This window comes from Pygocentrus nattereri, chromosome 14 (assembly GCF_015220715.1).
Source record: "Pygocentrus nattereri isolate fPygNat1 chromosome 14, fPygNat1.pri, whole genome shotgun sequence".
Taxonomy (NCBI): domain Eukaryota; kingdom Metazoa; phylum Chordata; class Actinopteri; order Characiformes; family Serrasalmidae; genus Pygocentrus; species Pygocentrus nattereri.
Window position 1 is genome coordinate 23,826,303 of NC_051224.1, and position 26,343 is coordinate 23,852,645.

General features: G+C 39.5%; 1 protein-coding gene across 1 annotated transcript; it reads left to right on the top strand.

Annotated features, from left to right (window-relative positions):
- Nucleotides 1-5,905: 5,905 nt before the first annotated feature.
- On the top strand, nt 5,906-22,407 carry LOC108444007 (scavenger receptor cysteine-rich type 1 protein M130). The gene is made up of 7 exons (XM_017724956.2): nt 5,906-6,002; nt 9,780-9,809; nt 10,094-10,408; nt 16,005-16,157; nt 16,310-16,477; nt 16,665-16,832; nt 21,338-22,407. Exons 1-7 carry the CDS (start codon nt 5,954-5,956, stop codon nt 21,493-21,495), a joined length of 1,041 nt encoding a protein of 346 aa, XP_017580445.2. The 5' UTR covers nt 5,906-5,953; the 3' UTR covers nt 21,496-22,407.
- The last annotated feature ends 3,936 nt before the right edge of the window (nt 22,408-26,343 follow it).

Genomic DNA, 26,343 nt, shown 5'->3' on the forward strand with positions numbered 1-26,343 from the left:
TAAAACTTGTAGGCACCCTAATCCTGTTTGGATGACATCTGTTTGACCATTGAAACATTCCTGAGCTCAAAGTTCAGGAATGTGGAATCCTCCCAGGTAGTGTGATTCTGGCTGACTAGATTGGGGGTGTCTGCTACAGCTGTAAGTAATACAACAACAATCATGATTATCATCATCATATTATAACAAACAAGTAAGTTATAAAGACCAAACATCATGTCAAAATTATAGCAACATATGACTGATACATTTTCATCATTTATTAAAGCCAAAACTCTATTTGAATTTTAGGGACTCGAATATCACTTGCTTGATTTTTCATGAACACATTGCTGATAAGTGGAGCACATCCACCATCATCCTAAATTTCAAGGAAACCCATTTGTTCTAGTGTTTCCATTATTTTGTCCACCCACATTTCTGTAGTTCCCCCTGTGGGAACCATATACTGCACATAAGTGCACACTCATTAGTAAAACCTGTGACACTCACCACAAGCTTGAAGTGTTAAAACGGCTTTACTTCTGTTCTACTTCCCCTTCCCCTACACCTACAGAAGTACTTTGGCCATGTGTTTTAGTACTAGAGCTGTGCACTTGCGGTCATATAGCACCTTAACCCTTGTGTGATCTTAACATTCTGTTTATTCCCATTGTCCTATGGGTCCAAAATGACCCGCCCTACCAAAGGGCATTACACATTACAAAGACGATCACCAGTGAACAGTATTACACTGTCATAAAAGTTTACTTTTACACAGTAGAGGTTTATTATTGCTATAATATAAATGTGAAGTAATTACATCTGAATTAATTATATTAAAAGGGAAAAAACAGTCAACTATCTGGAACTTTTTTGTCAACAGTTTATTCTTTTATAATTTTTAGGAAGTGAATTATTAAAATACTTCTCTCATAACACTAATAAAACAAAATTTTACTTGATTTTGTGAACACTTTTCACCATCAACTCTATTTAGCACATGTTGGACAGTATGTGCGAACGTGAGAATGGGCTTTGCATTGTACTTCTCACATGTGCAGCACACAGATTTTGTCTTGCAGTCCTTCTTCCAGGGGCAGAACTGGCACCTTTTTCTTTTGACTGACCGTGCTGCAGCCTCAGGTGGATCAGGACAAGATACAACTCCTTGAACAGCTTCCACAATGGCTGCAGTGGCTTCTGTGCGAGGCAGGCACTCCCTTTTCTCAATGCACGGGGTGACAAGAGCCTTTCCCAACTGCTCAAGGAACATCCTTCTGTATATGTAGCCTCGCCATGGGACCTATATACACCTGCTAATATCAAAAGGCCTATGTAGCCACGCAGGTCAATCTCATCCATATTTTTCCAGTTTTCTCCATATTTCCGGAAACCCTCCAAATTTGTATTCTCCAGGATGATTTTTTCGATGGCTGGTGTGATGAACAGGAGAAAGGTGGATGAAATGTCCTGGACATGGGCAGCCGAATACCTTGTTGGTCCTGGAGTCATCCTTATGATGTTTGATGCTGCAGTTCTTCCCTGGTTGCTGTCTGAATTTGATGAGGACCATGCAATTTTGCCATTCTTTGACCAAAAAGTCTCTCTGTCAGCTTGAGGGATTTCCTCTTCTTCTTCATCTGAAGATGCTTCATCCTCTGGGTTGCACTCCTCCCCATCTTCCTCTTCAGATACATCTTCATCCTCTTGTTCCTCCACAGCTCCTGAAAATATCTCATCCAGGACCTGTTGAGCACTGAGACATCTATTCATGGCTTCAGCAAGGAACGAACTAGGGGTACTTTGATTCAGGGTCTCTTTATATCCTCTATATTGAATTTGTTTTTATTGTTTTACTATGTCTGAGATTGTTGTTTGTTTTGTTTGGGAGCTTGTGTGATGTGAGGGGTTAGCTGCAGATCAAGAGTGTAGGTGCAGGTCAAAAGCAAGTTCAATTCATACATCAATCCAGTTTCTTTGATGAGTGAGTGTGTGTGTTTGTGTGTGTGTGTGTGTGTGTGCGTAGGTGTGTGTGTGTGGGTGTGTGTGTGTATTAGAGAGTTTGTGTGTGGCCTTTGAACTTTTTTTCTGGTGTTTAAATGCTTTTATAATTCACGGGTCAAAAATGACCCATAAGACAATATTTGTACCCTAGTGGTGTACAGCTCACATGGAAACATAAACAAAAACAAAATATCACTTTTTCAAGAAATTTCAAGTTGGAAAAAGATAGGTTAGGGTATTTTTTCTACAGCTAAACATGGTAGTGGGTCACTTTTGACCCGCAAGACAACACAAGGGTTAAATTACTTCTAATTTTTGAGTTCAGGTGTTTCAGCCACTCCGACTACAAGTGTATAAAATCAAGCACATAGTCATTAAGTCTCCATAGACAAACACTGCCAGTAGAATAGGTTGTACTGAACCAGACCAGAAGCAAGTGAGAATCTGGCTGCCAGGAGCTATCTCTGCTCTTCAGGACTGTTTAGAGCACACTGACTGGGAGATGTTCAGAGAAACAGCAACCTCCAGTGACTCTATCAACCTGGATGAGTACACAGAATCAGTGACAGTGCATTGATGATGTTACTGTCTCCAAACTCGTCACAACTCACTCCAACCAGAAACCATGGACGACTGCAGATGTGTGCAAGATGCTGACAAGCCACGACAAGGTATTCAAGGCAAGGGACAAAGCAAGCCTCAGGATAGCAAGAGCCAATATTTCCCAGGACATCAAAGAGGCTAAGCATGCCTACTCAAAGAAAATCCTCCATCACTTTCAAAACACTGCTGACACACAGTGCACATGGCAGGGCATCCAGGCCATGACCAACTACAAGTCACCTCCACCTGATTGTGACAGTGATGCCTCCCTTCCAGATGTGCTTTGAAGCACAGAACAGCACGATGGCAAGGAAAACCACACCTCCTCCAAGTGAACAGGTACTGTGTCTGTCCACTGCTGATGCGTCTACAGAGTTAACCAACGAAAAGCACCAGGATCCGACAGCATACCAGGCAGAGTGCTCAGAGAATGCGCTGAACAGCTGGCTGATGTGCTCACAGACATACTCAACAACTCTCTGAGCACTGCAGTCATTCCAACGTGCTTCAAGTCCACCATCACCATCCCTGTGCCAAAGAAGTCTCCAGTGTCCTGCCTCAATGACTACTGTCCCATTGCACTCACTCCCATTATCATGAATGGCTTTGAGAGGCTTGTCATGAGGCACATTAAAGACCAGCTTCCTCCTTCACTGGACCCACTGCAATTTGTATATTGTCCCAATCGCTCAGCAGGAGCACAAAGTCCCCCGGTGTCCACATCACAGAGAACCTCACCTGGTCCCTCAACACCAACTCCATAGCCAAGAGAGCACAGCAGTGCCTCTACTTCCTGTGGAGAATGAAGCACCCTGAAACTGAGCTATAGCACGGTGGTCAAAGTTTTCCAAAACAGGAATATATATACACACACACACACACACACACACACACACACACACACACACACACACACACTCACCGGACACTTTATTAGGTAAGGTTGCTAGTAAAAGGTTGGACCCCCTTCAGCATTCAGAACTGCCTTAATTCTTCATGGCATACTTTCAACAAGGTGTTGGAAACAGAGATTTTGGTCTATATTGACATGATAGCATCACGTTGTTAGTTGCAGATTTGTCGGCTGCGCATCTATGATGTGAATCTCCTGTTTCACCACATCCCAAAGGTGCTCTATTGGATTGAGATCTGGTGACTGTGGAGGTCATTGGAGTACAGTGAACTCATTGCCATGTTCAAGAAACCAGTTTGAGATGATATGAGCTTTGTGACATGGTGCATTATCCTGCTGGAAGTAGCCATCAGAAGATGGGTACACTGTGGTCATAAAGGGATGGACATAGTCAGCAATGATACTCAGGTAGGCTGCGGCATTTAAACAATGCTCAGTTGGTACTAAGGGGTTCAAAGTGTGCCAAGAAATTATACCCCACACCATTACACCACCACCACCAGCCTGAACCATTCATACAACGCAGGATGGATCCATGCTTTCATGTTGTTTACACCAAATTCTGACCCCACCATCTGAATGTCGCAGCTGAAATCAAGACTCGTCAGACCAGGCAACATTTTTCTAATCTTCTATCGTCCAATTTCAGTGAGCCGTGCAGATTGTAGTCTCAGCTTCCTGTTCTTAGCTGACAGGAGTGGCACCCGGTGTGGTCTTCTGCTGCTGTAGCCCGTCTTCTTCAAGGTTCGATGTGTTGTGCATTCAGAGATGGTATTCTTCATTCTTTGCTTGTAACAAGTGGTTATTTGAGTTCCTGTTGCCTTTCTATCATCTCAAACCAGTCTGCCCATTCTCCTCTGACCTCTCACATCAACAAGGCATTTTCATCCACACAACTGCTGCTCACTGGATATTTTCTCTTTTTCAGACCATTCTCTGTAAATCCTAGAGATGGTTGTGCGTGAACATCCCAGTAGATCAGCAGTTTCTGGAATACTCAGACCAGCCCCTCTGGCACCAACAGCCATGCCACGTTCAAAGTCACTTAAATCACCTTTCTTCCCCATTCTGATGCTCGGTCTGCACTTCAGCAAGTTGTCTTGAGCACCTCTACATGCCTGAACAGGTGTACTGAACAGTACCTAATAAAGTGGCCTGTGTGTGTGTGTGTGTGTGTGTGTGTGTGTGTGTAATGTATATAAAAATGGCAGTGAGAGCTACAATACAACATAGATGAGGAGTAATGCAGTATTAATTAGTATGAGTATTAAAACTAAGAGCTGCTACTTTTGCTGACTAGAGGAGTAGTGGAGTGAGTTGTGTGCAACTTAAAAAAAAAAAAAAAACTGTCACAAAAAAACTGTCACTATGCTGCAGGCAACTCACTACATGCAATAAGTTGCTTAAAAGTTTCACTGTGTAAATCCAGCCGAGAATGCTTTTCCACACTTTTATAACACAACATTTAAAAGTTTAATAAACCGTTTTCAAACAGCTAAATATATTAGACAGTGTTTGGTTTTGGTATAATTTGGTGTGGAACTGATGTAGACATTTGAATCATGTAAACTAAGCCACTTTTTTTCACTGTAGCAGACTGTAGCAGCTGCAGGCCACCAAACCACACACACACTACTGTGAAACAGTACATGATTAAGGTGTTAAGAAGGTTCCACTGTGCTGTTTATTTCTGTTTATGTATGTAAAGAAGAGTCACACAGCTCGAATGATAAATGAAAAATAGGTCGATATTTAATTAGAATAGTGACAGAACCAGAATATCGTTGCTGTCGTAGGAAAAGTATCTCCAAAACTTTACAGGAGAAAGAAAAAACATGCTTAACTTTCAATGAAAGTTAATGTAAGTTTATTTTTGCCAAGTAATTGTGGACCATTTCTACAGGTCTGTGCACCATGGAATTTCTCATAAGCAGCTGGAGTTTTCAAATTATGCAGTAAAGTAAAAGCAGCATGTTTTGCCTCTACAGTGATGATATGCTTAATGAAGTATTACAACAATAATCATTATCAATCATCATCATAAGTAACAAGACCAAACATTAAATCAAAATGATATGAAAAGGCTATATGACAGACACATTTAAATAATTTATTAAAGCCAAACGTCAAATGGATTTGAACACATACTTGCTTGATTTTCATGTAAGTGGACAAGTTGTGAACAATAACATTATGGCTTGAGGGATGCAGGCTGGTTCCCTCATCATAATCTTATATTGACCTGTACACTGGCAATGTAAGAAGATAGTAAATGAAAGTATTTTTCGGGGTCATTTGGCTTTTGCGTTTGAACTTAAACAAGACAGAGGAAGCTGGAACTGCACCTCTAACGCCTCATTAAAACAGTTGTTAGCACTTTAGAGCGAAGCTGGTGGAGGACAGCAGTTGGGCACGCTATAGTTCAAATCAAGGGTAAATAAGGACTTTAACATGAATCTAAAGACCAGGATGCTGAGACCACCTCTCACGATCATGTTAGGTAAATTTCAGTTTTGACTTTACTTCATATGTATTTCATAGCAATATTAATAAGATTACTTAAGTACCTTGCTGGTTAGTGCATAGTTGTTTTTTGTTTTTGTTTGCTTGTTTACTTGTTTGCTAGTTTGGGGTTGGGAGGCTGAACCCCATTCCCACTTGAATAACTATGCATTCCATTAGAACTTTAGGACAAGGTTTTGGCCGCTGTGCAAAAGTCTTTGGCATCCAGGCATGTTGTTAGAGCCTATTTATCTCAGAAATATGTTTATCTTTGCTTTTTGCTTGGAAAAATCCTTTAAATCAAAGCAAACAAACCTCATTGCTGTAAAATATAACATTTTTTTTGTTTTCAGAAAAAAAAGTTTATTTGTTCTGAGCTAGTGCAAAGAACAAAGTTTGGTTTTAGATTTCTTCTGGACGTCCCCAGTCATAACATGGATGTATTAAATTCTCTAAGTTGCACCTGATTTCACATAATGATGATGACACCTACAAATAATAATGGATTCTTTGAGGAGAGGGCAGCAGATAGTTAAATAAACACACTGACACACCCAAAATCACTTATTGTATTAATATTATTTGTATTTATTGTAATGGTTTTCCTTAGCTGTATTTCCATATACTGTATATGGAAATATACTGTAAACAGTGAATATTATGTGATGGTAGCTTTGAATCTTACATTGTACTAATAACCATATCTGTTCTTTATGCGTTGTTTGGTATTATTATTATTATTATTATTATTATTATTATTGTTACACCGCACCCTTTTGGAGAACATTAAAGCTCGAGGTTAAACTGGCAAGAACCATTTGATGGCAACAGCCACGAGGACCCAGAGAAAATAAAAACCATTAGCAGCAATGACATACGACATACCATCAAATATGTGCTTGTTGTTAAGTAATTAGGTTGTATGACAACATGCACTGGATAACGTTAGTTGGCCTGTCTTGTAGCTTATGTTATATCTGAAACGCGGAAGTTCTTGGGACTTGGGAGTTCTCATTGACCTGAACCACATTTAGTACCTTGAACAATGTTACAGCGTATGTTACATATTACAGTAACAATGAATATTGTAGGGAGAAGTGATATTACATGGCCACATAAAATAGGTAGAATAGCTAAAAATACAGCAGAAAATAGTCAAAGATTAACTACAATTAACTGGACTGAGGAACTAGAAGGAACTGCTGCACCATTTAAGGTGAAAGGGGAAACTTTGAACAAGAAGTAAATAAGAACCTGACTTCAGCTTTGGGTGACTTAGTCTGCCAAAATATCCTACATACAATTTTATGTAGAGCTATACCTGTAAATGTAGGATGTTTGGACAAAAATAGCACAATTCATCAGAACACCAGCTGAGTGCTGATCTGAACTGTATAAATAACTTTCCTTACTAACAGAAATCAAGAATGATTTACCATTTCATAGGAGTACAACAGGTGATCGAATAAATTTGGCTTTATTACTCGTTTTAAACAGAGATCGAAACTTTAATTTGTTTTCCTGCTACTTCTGTCTGTATCCGAGCAAAGTGTCCGTGCACATGTATCAGAGGCACAGCGTGAAAAGCAGAAAGAGTGAAAAGTTTGGTATGCAGTAAAAGGGCCGTTTATTCTGGTTTTATTGATATTCAGTAATAATTCAGCTCACAGCAAATTCTCTCAAGAGCTGGTCCTAAAGAGAGAAACTGTATGCGGCCAGGCTTTTTTCAGGCAATTGTGGAGCTGTTCTGTAGGTCCAAGCATCGTAAAATTTTAAACGTATAGGCCAGCTAGCATCACATCAAAAAAACAACCAAAAAAAAAAGTTGGAAATTAAAAAAAAATTTTGGTTTTGTCTCAGCAGCAACGATATGATTTACATCTGCTAAATCTTAACATATAAAAGGTGTAGTATGGGAGTGTGTTGGCATGGGTGCCTTATTTTAAAATGTCTTTATTACCAAATTTTTAAAATGCATATTCCACTATTTGGAATGAAATTCATGATATATCAGGTTTCTATTAGATGTTTATGGCTTGCTGAATTCTTGTTGGTTTATTACCATATTAGTCCAACATTTATTTTTTAGGTTTAATGCCATTTGGCTTTGTCTCTTACTTTGACAGCTTGTTCCACCTACACATATACTTGTATGAGGCCTAAAGACGAGTACTTATAGTGAGGCCTAGACACAGTTGAAAAACTCATGCCTCAAAAAACCTGGCAAGCTTGGAGATTTAAACAAGAAATTTCAAGTTTGAATACATGTTTGAATACACGTCATTTACCTTGCATAACAACTGATCTATCTTAAACATAACCCTGAACACGGCTGTGTGAGAGCTTTTACCCACAGCCGTTTCCTTACTACACAGGAACTTTAACTGCAGATTAAAGACTGCCACTTGTCACTGGCTACTCCTTTCCTATCATAGGTGGAGATTTATGTTGTTTTTATATGTGCATAATAAGCTCAATGTCTAAAGTGTTAGGGCTGTTTGTTGTTTAGGCTGATTTGTTTTGCACTACAGCGTTCTTCCAACTGTGGCAATAGTGGAACCCTGTTTGTTGCTTTTTAAAAGATTGGTTTAAGAACCACGTAAAACATTTTATCCATCCTACAAAATGAAAGCTCCATTGTTGTTTTCTCTGCAGTGACTCTGGTCTTCTTGATGGTGCCTACAGCAATCAGGCATAACATTATGACCACCTTCTTGTTTCTACGCTTATTGTTCATTTTATCAGCTCCACTTACTGTATAGCTGCACTTTAGTTCTACAGTTACAGACTGTAGTCCATCTGTTTCTCTGACACTTTGTTAGCCCTTTTACCCTGTTCTTCAGTGGTCAGGACCCCCATGGACCTTCTCAGAACAGGTTCTATTTGGGTGGTGGATCATTCTCAGCACTGCAGTAACACTGATGTGGTGGTGGTGTGGTAGAGTTTTTAAATACCTCAGTGTCTCTGCTGGACTGAGAATAGTCCACCAACCCAAAAATATCCAGCCAACAGTGTCCTGTGGGCAGCGTCCTGTGACCACTGATGAAGAACTAGAGGATGATCAACACAAACTGTGCAGCAGCAGATGAGCTATCATCTCTGACTTTACATCTAGAAGGTGGACCGATACGGTAGGAGTGTCTAATAGAGTGGACAGTGAATGGACAGTGTTTAAAACCTCCAGCAGCACTGCTGTGTCTGATCCACTTGCACCAGCACAACACGCACTAACACACCACCCCCACGTCAGTGTTACTGCAGTGCTGAGAATGATCCTCCACCCAAATACTACCTGCTCTGTGAGGGTCTATGAAGGTCCAGACCACTGAAGAACAGGGTAAAAAGGGGCTAATATCAAAGAAACAGATGGACTACAGTCTGTAACTGTAGAACTACAAAGTGCACCTATACAGTAAGTGGAGCTGATCAAATGGACAATGAGCATAGAAACAAGAAGGTGGTCAGAATGTTATGCCTGATCGGTGTATGTGTCCCTAACAGCCAGAATGATCTCTTATCCAGCTAGTCCAATTAATGAAAATGAACTTCATAGCCCCAGTCCCTGTGGAGGACAGTTTCTGAATGTATCCTTGAACATGTAAAATGTCAATATTTCAGACTTTCCTCACATCACTTTGGTAAATTGAACATGCACTATAGAAGAGGATTAGCAAAAGTCCATCTTGACAATCATATGACATCTTAATGATATATCACTATGTCAAATTATGTGATTTTCAGCTACAAATTATTATATATTTTTCTTTTATTTCAGTTTCCAGTTTGCTTAGTGCTTCACTGTCTGGTAAGTGTCCTTTTCACTGAGTCAAAGTGGATTTAATATATTTGATATCCCAGCAGAGCTTTACACTTTAATTGGTGTAGGACTTTTACATTATGTGAGACTTCTTTAAAGGTTCTATACACATTCAATTTACAATGGTAGTTATAGAACCAGCAGTTGCATAACTCCAAGGAGCCATTTTTGCAACTTTATTTTAAAGAAAGCATCTTTTAGGGAACACATCTATAAAAATTATGCCAGGGGTATAATTCTTATGTGTGATAAAGCCTGTTTGTTTTTCTCAGATTCTGTAAACATAAGACTTGTCAATGGCCGTGGCACCTGCTCTGGTAGAGTGGAGGTCAATGTTACTGGCCAGTGGGGATCAGTGTGTAATGATGGCTGGAACATTACTAATGCAGAGGTCGTGTGCAGAGAGCTGGGTTGTGGCAAACCGGTCGGCGCTAATGGCAGTGCCAGCTTCGGTAAGGGAAGTGGGCCTATATATCTGATTAATGTTCGTTGCTCTGGACCAGAGAACATCATCACAGAATGCTCTCATAATAAAGTTCAAAAGCGCAACTGCAGTCATGATGAAGATGCTGGTGTTACTTGCTCAGGTATGGAAAAACTCTTTTTAATATCTTTTAATAAGATGCTATAATAGTAACATGGTGACCCTTTCTAACCCCATTTAATTTAGCAGTTTTTAATTAAATGCACATGTCAATACCAAGGAAACCAGAAAGAATGTGCAAACTGACAGATACATGAGCTAAATATAGCGAGCATCAGCATTTTTGCCCATTCTTGCATGATACAAGACTTCAGCTGCTCAGCAGTCCATGGTCATCATTGTTTGATTCTCCTCTTCATGATGTGCCATATATTTTCACTAATAGACAGATCTGGATGGCAGGCAGGGTAGTCAAGCACATGCAGAATGAGTCCTGGCACTGTCTTGCTGAAATGACCATGAACTTCCTGGGGAAAGACGCCATCTTGATGGCAGTATAGGCCCCTCTAAAATCTCAATATATCACTGCTGTCATAACAAAACCTTGAATCTGCAAAATGGCAACTTTACAGGAGAAGGAAAAACACCTTTGTTTTAACATAAGTCAATGGAACCAGAGTTTTTTCCAAGTAATTTTGGGCCATTTCTTTTGGTCCATTCATCATGATATTTGATGACAACTGACAATCTGACAACAGCGATGTGCCTCCACATCAATGAAACCTTCAGGCATAAGCGAGTCACTAATGCCATTTTTGGCACCTTTCACTGATAACAGTCTGAATGGTCCCTTTCATCTTTGACAAAAACTCGATATCCATTTTTTCCCAAAAACAAGCTAAAATATGACCACTGACTGCATCTGACCACAGCACACATTTCCCCGGTCCTATCGATATTTCAGACTTTCCTCACACCACTTTGGTAACTGGAACATGCACTGGAGAAAATGATTAACAAAAGTCCATCTTGATCAGCATATGACAACTTAATGATATATCACTATGTCAAATTACGTGATTTTCAGCTACAAATTATTATATATTTTTCCTTAATTTCAGTTTCCAGTTTGCTTAGTGCTTCACTGTCTGGTAAGTGTCCTTTTCACTGAATCAAAATGGATTAATATATTTGATATACCAGCAGAGCTTTACACTCTTAAAAATAAAGGTTGCTAACGGGTATACGTATATATGGATATATGGATTCAATATATGGATATAAGTCAATACTTTAATTGACTCTTACATTATGTGAGACTTCTTTTAAAGGTTTTATACATATTTAATTTACAATGGTAGTTATAGAACCTGAGCCTGGAAGCACGGATCACATACAACTGTATGCAAGTTAAAAAATAAAAACAGTGACAGTATTTAAAAACTATTGCTTGGGGAACAAAACATCATATCTCCACACAAATAACTTAACAGGAGAAAGAAAAATTAATTAATTAATTAATTTTCATCATATATTAATACAAGATCCCCGCGACCCTGACGGAGAAGCGGCTTACAAAATGGATGGATGGATGGATGGATGGATGGATTAATACAAGATTCAATTTAAAATAATACTGAGACAGTTTTATGGTCCATTTATCATAATCTGTTGAAACAGCCTAAATAGCAGCTGACATTTTCACAATAAATGTTTAGTAAATCTGGTGCTTGACATCAATGATGCAGTTGGACATCAATGATGCAGTTGTGTATGCAGACAGATGGGATGTGGCAGAGCAGTCAGCGCCCTTCATTACACCAGCCTTGAACAGAGATGAATGTGCTGAGATAAGAAAAATTTATTAAGGGCAAATCCAATATCAGGGTCAAAATGGTCCAGGGTCAGAGAGCCAACACAGATAGATCGGGGCACAGACATGACAAAAAGAAACACAGGATAAACACCAGAACAGAGGACAGAAAATAAGCCAGAGGCCAGAAGATATAACACCAAACAATATAATGCAAACACTACAATACACAGACCAAACAAAGACCAGCAACCTGACAGAGGAAAACACAGGGCTTAAATACAACAGGGTTAAGAAGACACAGGTGGTTAACACAATAAGGGGCAGGGTTTGGAAACAAGGGGGCAGGACTCGGAAGAAACAAAACAAGGAATCACATGGATGAGACCAAAACAAAACAAAAGCACATGGAGGACCGGGAGTGGCCAATTGTGACACAAATGGGCTGCATGATAGACGTCGTTTGAAACTAAACAATGAAGAAAAGTAGATCTCTAGGTGATGGGTTGTTGATCATTAACCTAAGGGGAAAAGTGACCAGCAGAATGCTCTGAAAGCTCTGACGGTCACTAAACTCCAAACTGTAGGGGTCAAGCATTCAGGTGTGGACCATTCTCTCAGTGTATGCTGCATTTGTGGACAGCATGATGAAATATGATTCATCTGACCATGTTGCTTTTCCCCCACATCTCTGAGACCTGTACTGATGGTTTTTACACCCATGACCTCTCAGACAGTCATTTGTTTTTTCGTAATGGACTACCCCATTTCCAAAAAGAACGCTGTTGGAACGCTGTGAAAAAGTAAATAAAAACAAAATGCAGTGATGTGCAGATCATTTAAACCATATTTTTCACCACTCTGTGAAAGACTGCACAATCAAATAGTGCAACAATTCAAGAAAAATGTGTCTCAACAAAAATTAGCAAAGACCTTTTGCTTTTCATCATCTATGGTACAAAATAACATTAAAAGACTCAGAGAATCTGGAGAAATTTCTGTCTGTAAGGGACAAGGCCAAAAAGGTATTTGCTGGACGTGATCATCATTTTAATGCCATAAGAATTAAAAACAGACATGATTCTGTAGTGGAAATCACTGCATGGGCTCTGGAACACCTCTGAAAAGCACTGTCTGTGAAAACAGTTCATCACTGCATCCACAAATGCTAATTAAAACTCTTAAACCAAATATAAACAGGATGCAGAAATGCTGCCACTTCTCTGGGCCTGAGCTCATTTAAAATGGACTGAGGGGAAGTGGAAAAGTGTCCAGTAGTCTAATGAATCAACATTTCAATTTCTTTTTGTAAATTATGGACGCTGTGTTCTCCAGGCTATAGACCTCTCAGCTTGTTATCAGTGTACAGTTCAAAAGCCAGTATTCATGATGGTATAGGTTACACTAGTGCATATGAAATGGGTGATGAGCACATTTGTAAAGGTACCATTAATGCTGAATGATATATGCATGTTTTGGTAACATATGCTTATTTTCAGAGAATGCCTTGATTATTTCAGCAAGACAATAACAAACCACATTCTACATGTATTACAACAACTGTGTACCTGTGCTGATATGCTCAGTAATCTAAAGAACGGTTATGCTTCAATATCACATGAGCTTGATGCTCACTTAGTGTGCTCTTTGACACAGTTTCTTCTGCTATTTACTGATATCTTTACCACAGATTCTAAATATAGATGTCACTCTGTTACTTTTGAAGCACTGGGTGTCAGTTGGGCAGTCTTTGAAGCTCAAACTTTAAATGCAACTGTTCAGCATTTTTACACATGCTACAGAGCATGGTAGACTGGTGCAGTACAGCTTTCTGGAAAGATGCACTCAGGATGTTTCTCTACTTGTCATTCAGGGTTTCCTTTAATTTGTCACCCACCTGTATTTTGTCTCTGCCACACAAAACATTTCCATTTTTGTTGTTTTTTTACTAATTTGCATAATTTTGAAATTCCAGTGCCAATTTGCATGATGCATTCCTTTCACAATAAACAGAACAACAGAAAAAGTTCTTGCAAAAAAAATCTTGGGTCCCACTTTGTATTTAATGTCCCTAATAACTATATAATTACACATGAAAAACATATGCAACCACATTGTAACTAATTATGATTTAGTGAATGTTACAAATGGATTACAGATGTACGGCCTATATAATTACACATGTGTATCAACTTCAGTTTTGCCTCATGTAACTAAACTTCTACAATGGAACTTTTCTGTACTGTTAAAGTTTATTAAAGTTACACTTTATAATAAATGGGCAGTTCCTGTGTAGTCGTTATGTAGGTACTGTGTGTAATATAGACATTGCATTGGGGAAAATGCAACACATTTAATTAATGTCATGAATGTTACATGTTAAGACAAGAGAGCATCTCCTGTTCTGTCTCATTACAGACTGGTTTGCAGCAGAAACTGGTTACTGTGTCACAGCACTAGCGACATAAATGCTGGCTAAATGTTAGGAAAGCTGGCAGATATAGTGTAAACAATGTCCTAATGTAAATTATTACAGATTTCCGGTTATGGCTGAAAAAAAAAAACAGAAAAAACTGCTGCTCCAGTCTTACAAAAGTCTTCTTCTTCTTTCGGCTACACCCTTTAGGGGTCGCCACAGCGGATCATCTGCCTCCACCTTGCCCTATCCATTGCCTCCTCTACTTTCACACCAACCATCTCCATGTCCACCTTCACTACATCCATAAAGCTTCTCTGAGGTCTACCTCTTCTCCTTCTACCCGGCAGCTCCATCTCCAACATTCTTTGCTCATTTCTAATCTTGTCCATCCTTGTCACTCCCAATGAAAATCTCAGCATCTTCATCGCCGCCTCCTCCAGCTCAGCCTCCTGTCTTTTAGACAGAGCCACAGTCTCCAAACCATACATCATAGCAGGACGCACTACTGTCTTGTAAACCTTCCCTTTCACTCTTGCTGCTATCCTTCTGTCACACATCAGCCCTGACACCCATCTCCACCCACTCCATCCTGCCTGCACCCTCTTCTTCACCTCTTTTCTACACTGTCCATTGCTCTGGATGGTTGACCCAAGATATTTGAAGTCATCCACCTTTACGACCTCTACTCCTTGCATCTTCACCTTTCCACCTGTCTCCATCTCTTTCACACAGATGTATTCCATCTTGTCTCTACTGACCTTCATTCCTCTCCTCTCCAGTGCAAACCTCCACCTCTCCAGATTCTCTTCTGATTACAAAAGTAATTACAAAAGTAATTACTTTTATTATTACCATTGTGTAATTACGTAAAAGAGAATAGGCTGTTACTATTACAATACACTTGTGTAATTACATAAGGTGTTCTTCTGTAATCCATCTGCAACAGTGACAAAATCATTGGTAGTTACAGTCTGGTTGTATATGTTCTTCACATCTAACTACACAGTTATTAAAGACACTTAATATAAAATGGGACCAAATCTTGTTACATTAACTTCCTTTCCAAGTTAAGAATGTTTTTTTCTCTTCACCTCTAAAATTTCCATTTTGAGGTATACAGTTTGTTCTGACAACAATCATATGGTCTTTGTTACTTTGTTTCTTGTGCAGATTTGTATCTCAATTCTTCTTGCGTTTGTCAGTTCATTTGTTGTGTTGATTTTTGTTCCTACTGTAGTTCACCTGAAAGCTTTTGATTTTTCTCCTTGTGGAACCATTTTCAGTTTTTGACACTGCCTGTTCAGCTACCCCTAATTTTAACATGAACTTTAAAAAAGCTTACATGCATCCTGCTGCCTCTATATATGCCATGTAACAGAATTCGGTGCTGTCAAAAGAGCAAGGAAGTGAATTCAGGATTCATCAAACGCTCATTGAAGTTTTGCAAGGCTGTATTTTGCATTTTATTTGCTAAAAAATTTCTCTAAATCTTTGATTTGGTAATGCTTCGATGTTCTCTTTTTAAAGAAAGAATGTTTTTAGCATCACTGACTCCCTTCATCATTTCTGGAGTGGCAACAGGACTGTTACTCATATTAATGCCAATCATCATTTACTTCACAAACAAATACAATAGGGAAAAAACACAGATCACAGAAGATGCAAACATGGATAGTGAAGGTGAGCACTTTATGTTCCAAATCCATTTGTATTTTCACATCACTCATAAAATGATGAAGTTTGATGTTGAGAAGTGTGCTGCTGTAAATCTGGTTAACCAATTACATATTTTATATTCTGGTGAGTGAATTTTAACACAGTTCTTTTTTTAGGTTTTGAAACCACTCACAGTATTATTGGAGTGAGAAATGAGATGGATGATGATTATGAAAATGCAGAAGATGTTTTTCTCCAGAGAGAAGATTCACATGTTTCTGATGAGGACTATGTTAATGTAGATATGCACACAGAAAAATTGGAACTGGGCAATAATAATGAAGGTGAAAAGATTCATGTAAAATCTCCAGAATAGTAGCAAGATATAAACACATACAGTGATCTAATGTGAATTGATCTCAATTTGACATTTACTCTTAAATTAAACTTTTTTGATTCTCGTTAAACTCAGAATATAAAGTTACATTTTTAATATTTCAGTAAAGGTGTTTTGACACATATATTTTGCAGGTGCCAAATACACCAACCCGAGAATCTCTATGAGGAATGAGATCGATGATGAAGATGACTATGAAAAACCACAGACAATTATTTCAGAGAAAGAAGATTCAGATGTCAATGATGACGACTACATCAATGTAGATGCTGGTGTGGAGAAAATGTCAGTGTGCAGTGACTGTAAGTGTGAAACTTTAAATAAAGTTGATAGAATAGTAAAGCAAAATAAAACATTTCAAAGATCCAGTTTGAGACAGAAAATATATACCATGTACATACATATATACATACATACATTACCCGTTCATTTATATTATATATATATATATATATATATATATATATATATATAATATTTAATTTATTTAATATAAAATATAACCAGCCATTAGGGGTGGACTTTGTGTACTTCTGGTGCCGGTGAGGCCCGGGTCAGTGAGGGTTGCGTCAGGAAGGGCATCCGGCGTAAAACTTGTGCCAACTTTCAAGTGGATAACAAATATGATTGCCGTATCAGATCGGTCGAGGCCCGGGTTAACAACGACAAAGAGGTCAAAGAGCATCAAAGAGGAGAGGAGGAAGGCGGATTAGAAGGCAGCGAGAGAGAAGGAAAGGCAGGAGTGTGGAGCTTAGAGTAGGGACTCTGAGCATAGGGACAATGACTGGTAAAGGCAGAGAGCTTGCAGACATGATGGAGAGAAGGAAGGTAGATATTCTGTGTGTCCAGGAGACCAGCTGGAAAGGAAGCAAGGCCAGGAACATTGGAGGTGGATTCAAACTGTTCTATCATGGTGTAGAGAGGAAGAGAAATGGAGTAGGGATAATCCTAAAGGAACAGCTTGTGAAAAGACTTATGGATGGAAAGAGAGTGTCAGACAGGATCATAAGGTCATCATATGGTGAACATGTATTTTCAGAAGAGGGAAGAACACAGGGTGACATACAAGAGTGGAGGGAGGTGCACACAGGTGGATTATATCCTTAGCAGGAGATGCCACCTAAAGGAGATTGGAGATTGTAAAGTGGTGCCAGGGGAAAGTGTAGCAAGGCATCATAGGGTGGTTGTCTGTAGAATGAGATTAGAAACAAAGAAGAGGAAGAGAGTGAAGACAGAGCCAAAGATTAGATGGTGGAAGCTGAAGGAGGAGGATGGTTGCAGGCAGTTTTGGGAAAAATTGCAACAGGCCCTTGGGGGCAGTGAGGAGCTACCTGAGGACTGGGAAAATACAGCTAAGGTGGTGAGAGAAACTGGCAAGAATGTGTTGGGTGTTTCGTCTGGTCAGAGGAAAGAAGACAAGGAAAGTTGGTGGTGGAATGAGGAAGTCCAGGAGAGTATTCAGAAGAAGAAGGCAGCTAAGAAAAAGTGGGATAACCAGAGAGATGAAGGAAGTAGGCAGGAGTACCGTGAGGCTAGTTGCATAGCAAAAAGAATGGTGGCAAAGGCAAAGGCTCAGGCCTATGATGAGCTGTATGAGAGGCTGGACAGTAAAGAAGGAGTAAAGGACTTGTATCGTTTGGCTAAACAGAGAGATAGAGCTGGAAAGGATGTACAGCAGGTTAGGCTGATAAAGGATAGAGAGGGAAATGTACTAGTGAGTGAACAGAGAGTGATGAGTAGATGGAAGGAGTACTTTGAAGAACTAATGAATGAGGAAAACGAGAGAGAGAGATAGTGGGGGAGAGATAGTGGATCAGGAAGTGCAGAGAATTAGTAAGGTGGAAGTGAGGGCAGCTTTAAAAAGGATGAAGAATGGAAAGGCAGTTGGTCCAGATGACATACCTGTGGAGGTATGGAGATGTTTAGGAGAGAAGGCAGTGAACTTTTTAACCAGGTTGTTTAACAAAATCCTGGAGAGTGAGAGGATGCCTGATGAGTGGAGAAGCAATGTATTGGTCCCCATTTTTTTTGGTCCCCTGCAGTAACTACAAAGGTGTAAAGTTGATGAGCCACACCAGGAAGGTATGGGAAAGAGTTGTTGAAGCAAGGCTAAGGCGAGAGGTTCAGATCAGTGAGCAGCAGTTTGGTTTCATGCCCAGAAAGAGTACCACAGATGCAATTTTTGCGTTGAGAGTGTTGGTAGAGAAGTACAGAGAACGTCAGAAGGAGCTACATTGTGTCTTTGTGGATCTAGAGAAGGCATATGATAGGGTGCCAAGACAGGACCTTTGGTACTGTATGAGGAAGTCAGGTGTAGCTGAAAAGTATGTTAGGGTGGTGCAGGACATGTATGAGGATAGTGAGGCAGTGGTGAGGTGTGCATTTGGAGTGACAAATGGTTTGAAGGTGAAGGTAGGGTTACATCAGGGATCAGCTTTGAGCCCCTTCTTGTTTGCAATGGTGATGGAAAGGTTGACAGATGAGGTCAGGCAGGAGGCTCCATGGACCATGATGTTTGCAGATGACATTGTAATCTGTGGTGAGAGTAGAGAGCAGGTGGAAGAGAATCTGGAGAGGTAGAGGTTTGCACTGGAGAGGAGAGGAATGAAGGTCAGTAGAGACAAGACGAAATACATGTGTGTGAATGAGAGGGAGGCAGGTGGAAAGGTGAAGATGCAAGGAGTAGAGGTTGTAAAGGTGGATGACTTCAAATATCTTGGGTCAACCATCCAGAGCAATGGACAGTGTAGAAAAGAGGTGAAGAAGAGGGTGCAGGCAGGATGGAGTGGGTGGAGATGGGTGTCAGGGCTGATGTGTGACAGAAAGATAGCAGCAAGAGTGAAAGGGAAGGTTTACAAGACAGTAGTGCGTCCTGCTATGATGTATGGTTCGGAGACTGTGGCTCTGTCTAAAAGACAGGAGACTGAGCTGGAGGTGGCGGAGATGAAGATGCTGAGATTTTCGTTGGGAGTGACAAGGATGGACAAGATTAAAAATGAGCAGATCAGAGAGACAGTGAAGGTGGAGCAGTTTGGAGATAAAGCCAGAGAGGCCAGGTTGAGATGGTTTGGACATGTGTTGAGGACAAATAGTGGATATATTGGTCAAAGAATGTTGGAGATGGAGCTGCCGGGTAGAAGGAGAAGAGGTAGACCTCAGAGAAGGTTTATGGAGGTAGTGAAGGTGGACATGGAGATGGTTGGTGTGAAAGTAGAGGAGGCAATGGATAGGGCAAGATGGAGGCAGATGATCCGCTGTGGCGACCCCTGAAGGGAGCAGCCGAAAGAAGAAGAAGAAGAAGAGCAGAAAATTATACAGAAGACAATTTGATGTAATTTAAATATTATTTCTAATATAATATCAGATGTTTCAATATTTTGTGTGTCCACTCTGCCTTTATTATAGCCTCCATTCTTTTCAGGAGACTCATTTTCAGTTCCTCAAAGAGTCTGCAGACTTGCCTCCAAAGTTCAGTCTTAGAAGTTGGTTTATCATTTTCTGAAGTGATCAAACACTTGCAGTGGTGTTGAGGTCTGGACTCTGGGGCTGTCAATCTCTTGTTCTGAGATTCTTTGAGAAACAGAAAGTGAGAAAAATAGAAGCTTGAACATAAAGCGACGACACAGTAAACATTGTACCACCCTGTTTGGGACCTACACCTACTGCTCTTTTTTGAAAGTGAAATGGTTTTCCCATAATATAAGATTTCAGCTGCTCAACAGTTCAGGGTCTCCTTGGTCATATTTTTTGTTTCATAATGCATCATATTTTTTTGATGGGTCTGAGAACAAGCTGGATGTTTTATCGCCTTATCAGTCCAGAGGACGTGGCATACATGATTTCCAAAGAAAAAAATTCAAATAGATTTTGGACAGTTTTCCACTTCACCTCAGTCAACTTTAAATGAGCTCAGGCCCAGAGAAGGTGGTAGCATTACTGGATCCTGTTTATATGTGGTTTTTCTTTGCATGGTAGAGTTTAACTTGCATTTGTGGATGCAGTGATGAACTGTTTTCAAAGACAGCAGTGTTCAGAAGTGCTCATGCAATGATTTCCACTACAGAATCATGTCTGTTTTTAATGCAGTGCTGCCTGAAGGCCCAAAGATCACCCCAACCAATGGGTTTCAGCCTTGTCCTTTACAGACAGAGATTTCTCCAGATTCTCTGAGTCTTTTAATGTTATTTTGTACCATAGATGATGAAAAGCAAAAGTTCTTTGCTATTTTATGTTGAGAAATGTTATTCTTGAATTGTTGCACTATTTGATGGTGTAGTCTTTCACAGAGTGGTGAACCCCTCCTCATCTTAACTTCTGAATGACTTTGCCTCTCTGAGATGCTCTTTTATACCCAACCATTTTAATTAGTAGTGAAATGTTCCACCAGGTGTTTTCCTTAGCACTGCATAACTTAGTCTTTTGTTGCCTCCCTCTCAACTTTTATTTAAATGTATTGCTGTAATCAAATTCACAATTGGCATATATTTTTCAAAAGAAACAATTTTGTATGTTGTCTTTCCACTATATATAATTAATATAGGGTTTAATTGATTTGCACATCATTCAATTCTGTTTTTATTTACATTGCACAGCGTCCCAAATGGGTTTGTATGATTGTTGAGTCTTCTGTATAATTTAATTTCTTGTGCTTTTTATTCGTTATACTGAAAAATGGCTAATACATCTGGAAATTAAATAAGTAAGTGTGGTCTTTAAAATTAGCAAAAGTAAAAAATTAGCAGCAATTATTTCTTGACAAATTAGTTTTATATATCAGTAAATGTGTACTGAAGCATTTATTCTGTAGGTCCTGAAAAAACACACAAGACTACCCACGTGGAGATGGAGACAGACTCTGAAAATGATTATGAAAATGCAGAAGCCACTGTCCACCAGAGAGAGAATTCGGATGACTCGGATGAGTCGGATGAGGACTATGTCAACGTAGATCGTGGTGATGGCTAGGGGAAAGTCGTCCCATTATGATTTAGAATGTATTATTTAATGTTTTCATCTTGAAGCACCTTAACAGTAAAATGATTTGAACACCATTAATCAGACTGGAGTACATTTTTATAGATTTAATCAAACATTTTAAGCTAATGATAAATGCATTAGAATAAAAATAAACTATAATTTTACCATTCAAAATTATTTAGGATAATGAATATGCACACCATGTGCAAATGTAAAATTAATACAAAAAAAACAGCAATGTTCTTGTAAGAAAGATTCTCCAGACTGATTGGAATCCATGATACCCGTTTACTCAAATCACACAAAAACCGAAATCCGATCCAGAAACAGTCCAAAACCACTGGTGGTGACGGCGGGTATTACAACTGACAATTGTAAGTACATATTGTTTACTTTTTGCTCTGTGTTCCAGTTTTTACACTATAGTTCACTATTATTTATGTATGCAATGTTAGCTCATGAAATGCATATTTAACTTATTCTCAGATATTTTCCTGAGACACTGTGACTTTAATAGTGAAAATGAACAATCAGTATCAACAATCATCTCATCCATATACTACATCATACACTATATAGACAGAAGTATTGGGACTCCGCTCATAATTATTGAGTTTAGGTGTTTCAACCACACAAATTGCTAGCAGGTGGTTATAATTAAGCATTTAGCCTTGTAATCCCAATAGACAAACAGTGGCAGTAAGATCGTACTGCCCTGCCCCAAGTCAGTTTGTGAAATTTTTGTCCTGCTAGATCTGCGCCTGTCAGCTGAAAGAGTTGGAATCAACATAAATGAAAGAACTGCATCTGGAGCTTAGCAGCATGCTAGCTAGAATAGCGATAGGGTGGGCTAAGGGGCTTAAGAGTGTTTGTTGATGTATCTGTCTTTTGTTCTGTATTTGTGTGTTTATTGTTGAAAAAACAATAAAAATACAATAATAATAATAAAGACTCAGAAGACACAAAAAAAATAACACTTTGAGACTTTACAGGAAAAAGAACAATCCAATCATGTTGTCAGAAAACAGGTGAGGGTCAGAAAAAGAGGATTATCAAACTGAAGGGACATCAAGAGAATAGTAAAGGACCAAACGCAGATTGAAAACACTGGGACAAAAGTACAAAAAAGGGTCAAAGCACAAGAGCAAAAAAGTTCATTACGCTCTAGTAAGCAAGGTAATGCAAAGTGAGTGTGGATACAGTTTTTAGTGATGATATGATTAGGTCTAGGTGTAACAATTCAGTCTTCTGGAGATGATGAAGTTGAGAATTGTTTGTGATTGAGTGATAGCTGTGGGGTGAGGTGTTGTGTTTTTGCCCAGGGAATTCTGGAAAATTGAACTTGGAAATGGCTCGGTGTGCTGAGTGGTATGAACTACAGGGTCAGAGGGTGGTGTGACAGTAACCCCCAAAGAGGCCAGGATGGAGCAAGGATGACCACCACCCATGCAACCAGAGGCACCAAAGGGTAGAACCCTAGAACTACAGTCGCACTGAGCTGAGGGGAAACCTCCTACAATGACCACAAGATCTGCCAACCACTGCAGACAAACAGTGGCAGTAAGATCGTACTGCCCTGCCCCAAGTCAGTTTGTGAAATTTTTGTCCTGCTAGATCTGCCCCTGTCAGCTGAAAGAGTTGGAATCAACATAAATGAAAGAACTGCATCTGGAGCTTAGCAGCTGCACACAAGCCTATGATCAAAATGTACAATGCCAAGTGTCGACTGGAGTGGTGTAAAGCGCCACCACTGGACTCTGGAGCAGTGGAAATGTATTCTGTGGGATTGATGAGTCATGCCTCTCTATTGGTCAGTCTAATGGATGAATCTGGGTTTACCGAATGCCAGGAGAACATTACCTGCCTGACCGCACTGTGCTAGCTGTAAAGTTTGGTGGAGGAGGAGTAATGATATGGGGCTTTTTTTATCAGGGCTTGGTCTAGGACCCTTAGTTCCAGTGAAGAGAATCTTAATGTTTCAGTACTAAGTCAATTTGGACAATTGCATGCTTCTAACTTTGTGGGAACAGTTTGGGGAAGAACCTTTCCTGTTCCAGCATGACTGAGCCCCAGTGCACAAAGCAGCTCCATAAAGGCCTGGCTGGGTGAGTTTGGTGTGGAAGAACTTGGCTGGCCCTCAGAGAGCCCTGACCACAACCCCATTTAACAACTTTAGGATGAACTAGAACAGAGATTGTGAGCCAGGCCTTCTCGTCCAGCATCAGTGTCTGACAACATCAGACTCACTAAAATCTTTTACAAAGCTTCGCGGATGAGTGGAAGCTGTCAGAGCTGCAAAGGGGGACCACCTCCATATTAATGTCTATGGATTTAGAATGGGATTCATAAAAGCTTCTCTAGGTGTGATATGTAGGTGTCCCAATACGACTGCATACAATATAATATAACCAACATCTATCATATACAGTGCTATCATATACAGTGGATGCATAAAATATTCTATGCAAATTACTAATTATTTTTCTCAAACTATAATAAGTTTAATTTACTTATTTAAGTCATCTAAAAACACATTAGTATTTTTACATTAGTTTACTTTTTTGTTACTCTCTAAACACCTAACACATCTGTTCCAATTAGCAACCCAACAGTCCATTCAGTACTTTATTTACAAACAATCATTCACAGTAAACATTATTTAAAACGCCTGTTAGTATGAGTGAATTTATGGGATGTATCCAAATTTCACCTCCATAATTTTCAAATGGGATTAGTGAGAAAATGAGGGGCTGTGGGACTGAGTGGAGCAAACATGAAATGAGACACACTGAAATGGCTGCATCCAGGAGATCATTCTTAGCACTGCTGTGACAGTAGTTTTGCATTACTATTGCCAAAGATGTTTCAGATAGAGTGTCTTAACCTTTTTTTAGGTTAAGTAAAGCTAAAATGATTTTTAATAATTTGACAATACTAGTGACAGTCTGTGGCTGAAGGTATCTCTAAGTTTATTATGCTTTAAGGCTTCATATTCAGTGTTCTATAAGTAAGCTGTACAGTTTGTTTGGAGAATAAGCAACACATGCTAAAAAAGGAAATTGTTTCAGGATCAAGAACAGAAGGAGGTTTTGAATGTAAAAAATATTTATTTGAACTACACTTTTAATGTAACTGGACAAAATGAGGCAAATACTTGTGGATAAAATAACACTTTGAACCATTTATGTCACATTTTGCGTCCCACTAAATTCAGCAGCCATCTTTTTATTTATTTTTATTTATGTATTTATTTAATTATTTTTATTTTTCATTTTTTATTTTACTTTTTTCCTTCCCTTCTCTGCATCAGTCAGAATTATAAAGCATGCTAGCTAGAATAGCGATAGGGTGGGCTAAGGGGCTTAAGAGTGTTTGTTGATGTATCTGTCTTTTGTTCTGTATTTGTGTGTTTATTGTTGAAAAAACAATAAAAATACAATAATAATAATAAAGACTCAGAAGACACAAAAAAAATAACACTTTGAGACTTTACAGGAAAAAGAACAATCCAATCATGTTGTCAGAAAACAGGTGAGGGTCAGAAAAAGAGGATTATCAAACTGAAGGGACATCAAGAGAATAGTAAAGGACCAAACGCAGATTGAAAACACTGGGACAAAAGTACAAAAAAGGGTCAAAGCACAAGAGCAAAAAAGTTCATTACGCTCTAGTAAGCAAGGTAATGCAAAGTGAGTGTGGATACAGTTTTTAGTGATGATATGATTAGGTCTAGGTGTAACAGTTCAGTCTTCTGGAGATGATGAAGTTGAGAATTGTTTGTGATTGAGTGATAGCTGTGGGGTGAGGTGTTGTGTTTTTGCCCAGGGAATTCTGGAAAATTGAACTTGGAAATGGCTCGGTGTGCTGAGTGGTATGAACTACAGGGTCAGAGGGTGGTGTGACAGTAACCCCCAAAGAGGCCAGGATGGAGCAAGGATGACCACCACCCATGCAACCAGAGGCACCAAAGGGTAGAACCCTAGAACTACAGTCGCACTGAGCTGAGGGGAAACCTCCTACAATGACCACAAGATCTGCCAACCACTGCAGCCAGGACATGGACTTGAGTGCTGCCTAAATGGACATCTGCTAGAATGAGGAGGGGGCTTCACTGATTAATGGTTGTAAAAACCATCCACAAATCCCAGATCCAAGACATCACAGACACAGCTTTGTTCCTCCAGACCATATCCATACCAGTCCTCAATATATTGGAGCACACCTTCGTGCCTTCTGGAGTCCAGCAGTTGGTGTACAGCATAGACCAGGGTGCCGCTGGCCTCCACCAGAGGGGGTGATATCTCTTTGGGTGTGGACTTGTTCCAGTGGACCTGGAACTATAGGCTTGAGAAGGTATACATTCGCATAAGACCTGCTACTGAGATATTGAGAAGGAAAGTTTAACTGGCAAGTCACATTGTTTACCTTTCAGGATCTTTAATAGGCCAGCCAATGTACTTGTAATGTAATGGGCTGAGTTTTCTACCTCTTTCTGCAAATGTGAAGGTCCTGTTTGACAGCCAATCCCGGCCCCCATTATTTCAGGTTTTCCACTATTTTACCATCATCAACATTCCATATAAACTCAGAAGATACGTGTAGGTTTACTGGTGGTTTTGGATAGTAAATAAAATAGCCCTATTTTTGTTGTAGCCATCGAGACCCTTTCAAGACCCTTTAAGGTGTTAAAGGATTCAGGATCTTCTTTGACTTGTTTCGGAATATTTAAAACTGCTGTTCTATGAAAGCCCCTTATACAGTGGCCTCAAATATATTTAGGCATGTAACCATTGGTAAATTTTAAGTAAGTTTTTAGATGATTTCAGGAAAATGTTA

Coding starts and splice junctions, on each gene's coding strand:
- LOC108444007 (XM_017724956.2), top strand. CDS start 5,954: ATGAATCTAAAGACCAGGATGCTGAGACCACCTCTCACGATCATGTTA. Junction 10,409..16,004: donor TGCTGGTGTTACTTGCTCAG/GTATGGAAAAAC, acceptor CTCTTTTTAAAG/AAAGAATGTTTTTAGCATCA. Junction 16,833..21,337: donor AATGTCAGTGTGCAGTGACT/GTAAGTGTGAAA, acceptor TTTATTCTGTAG/GTCCTGAAAAAACACACAAG.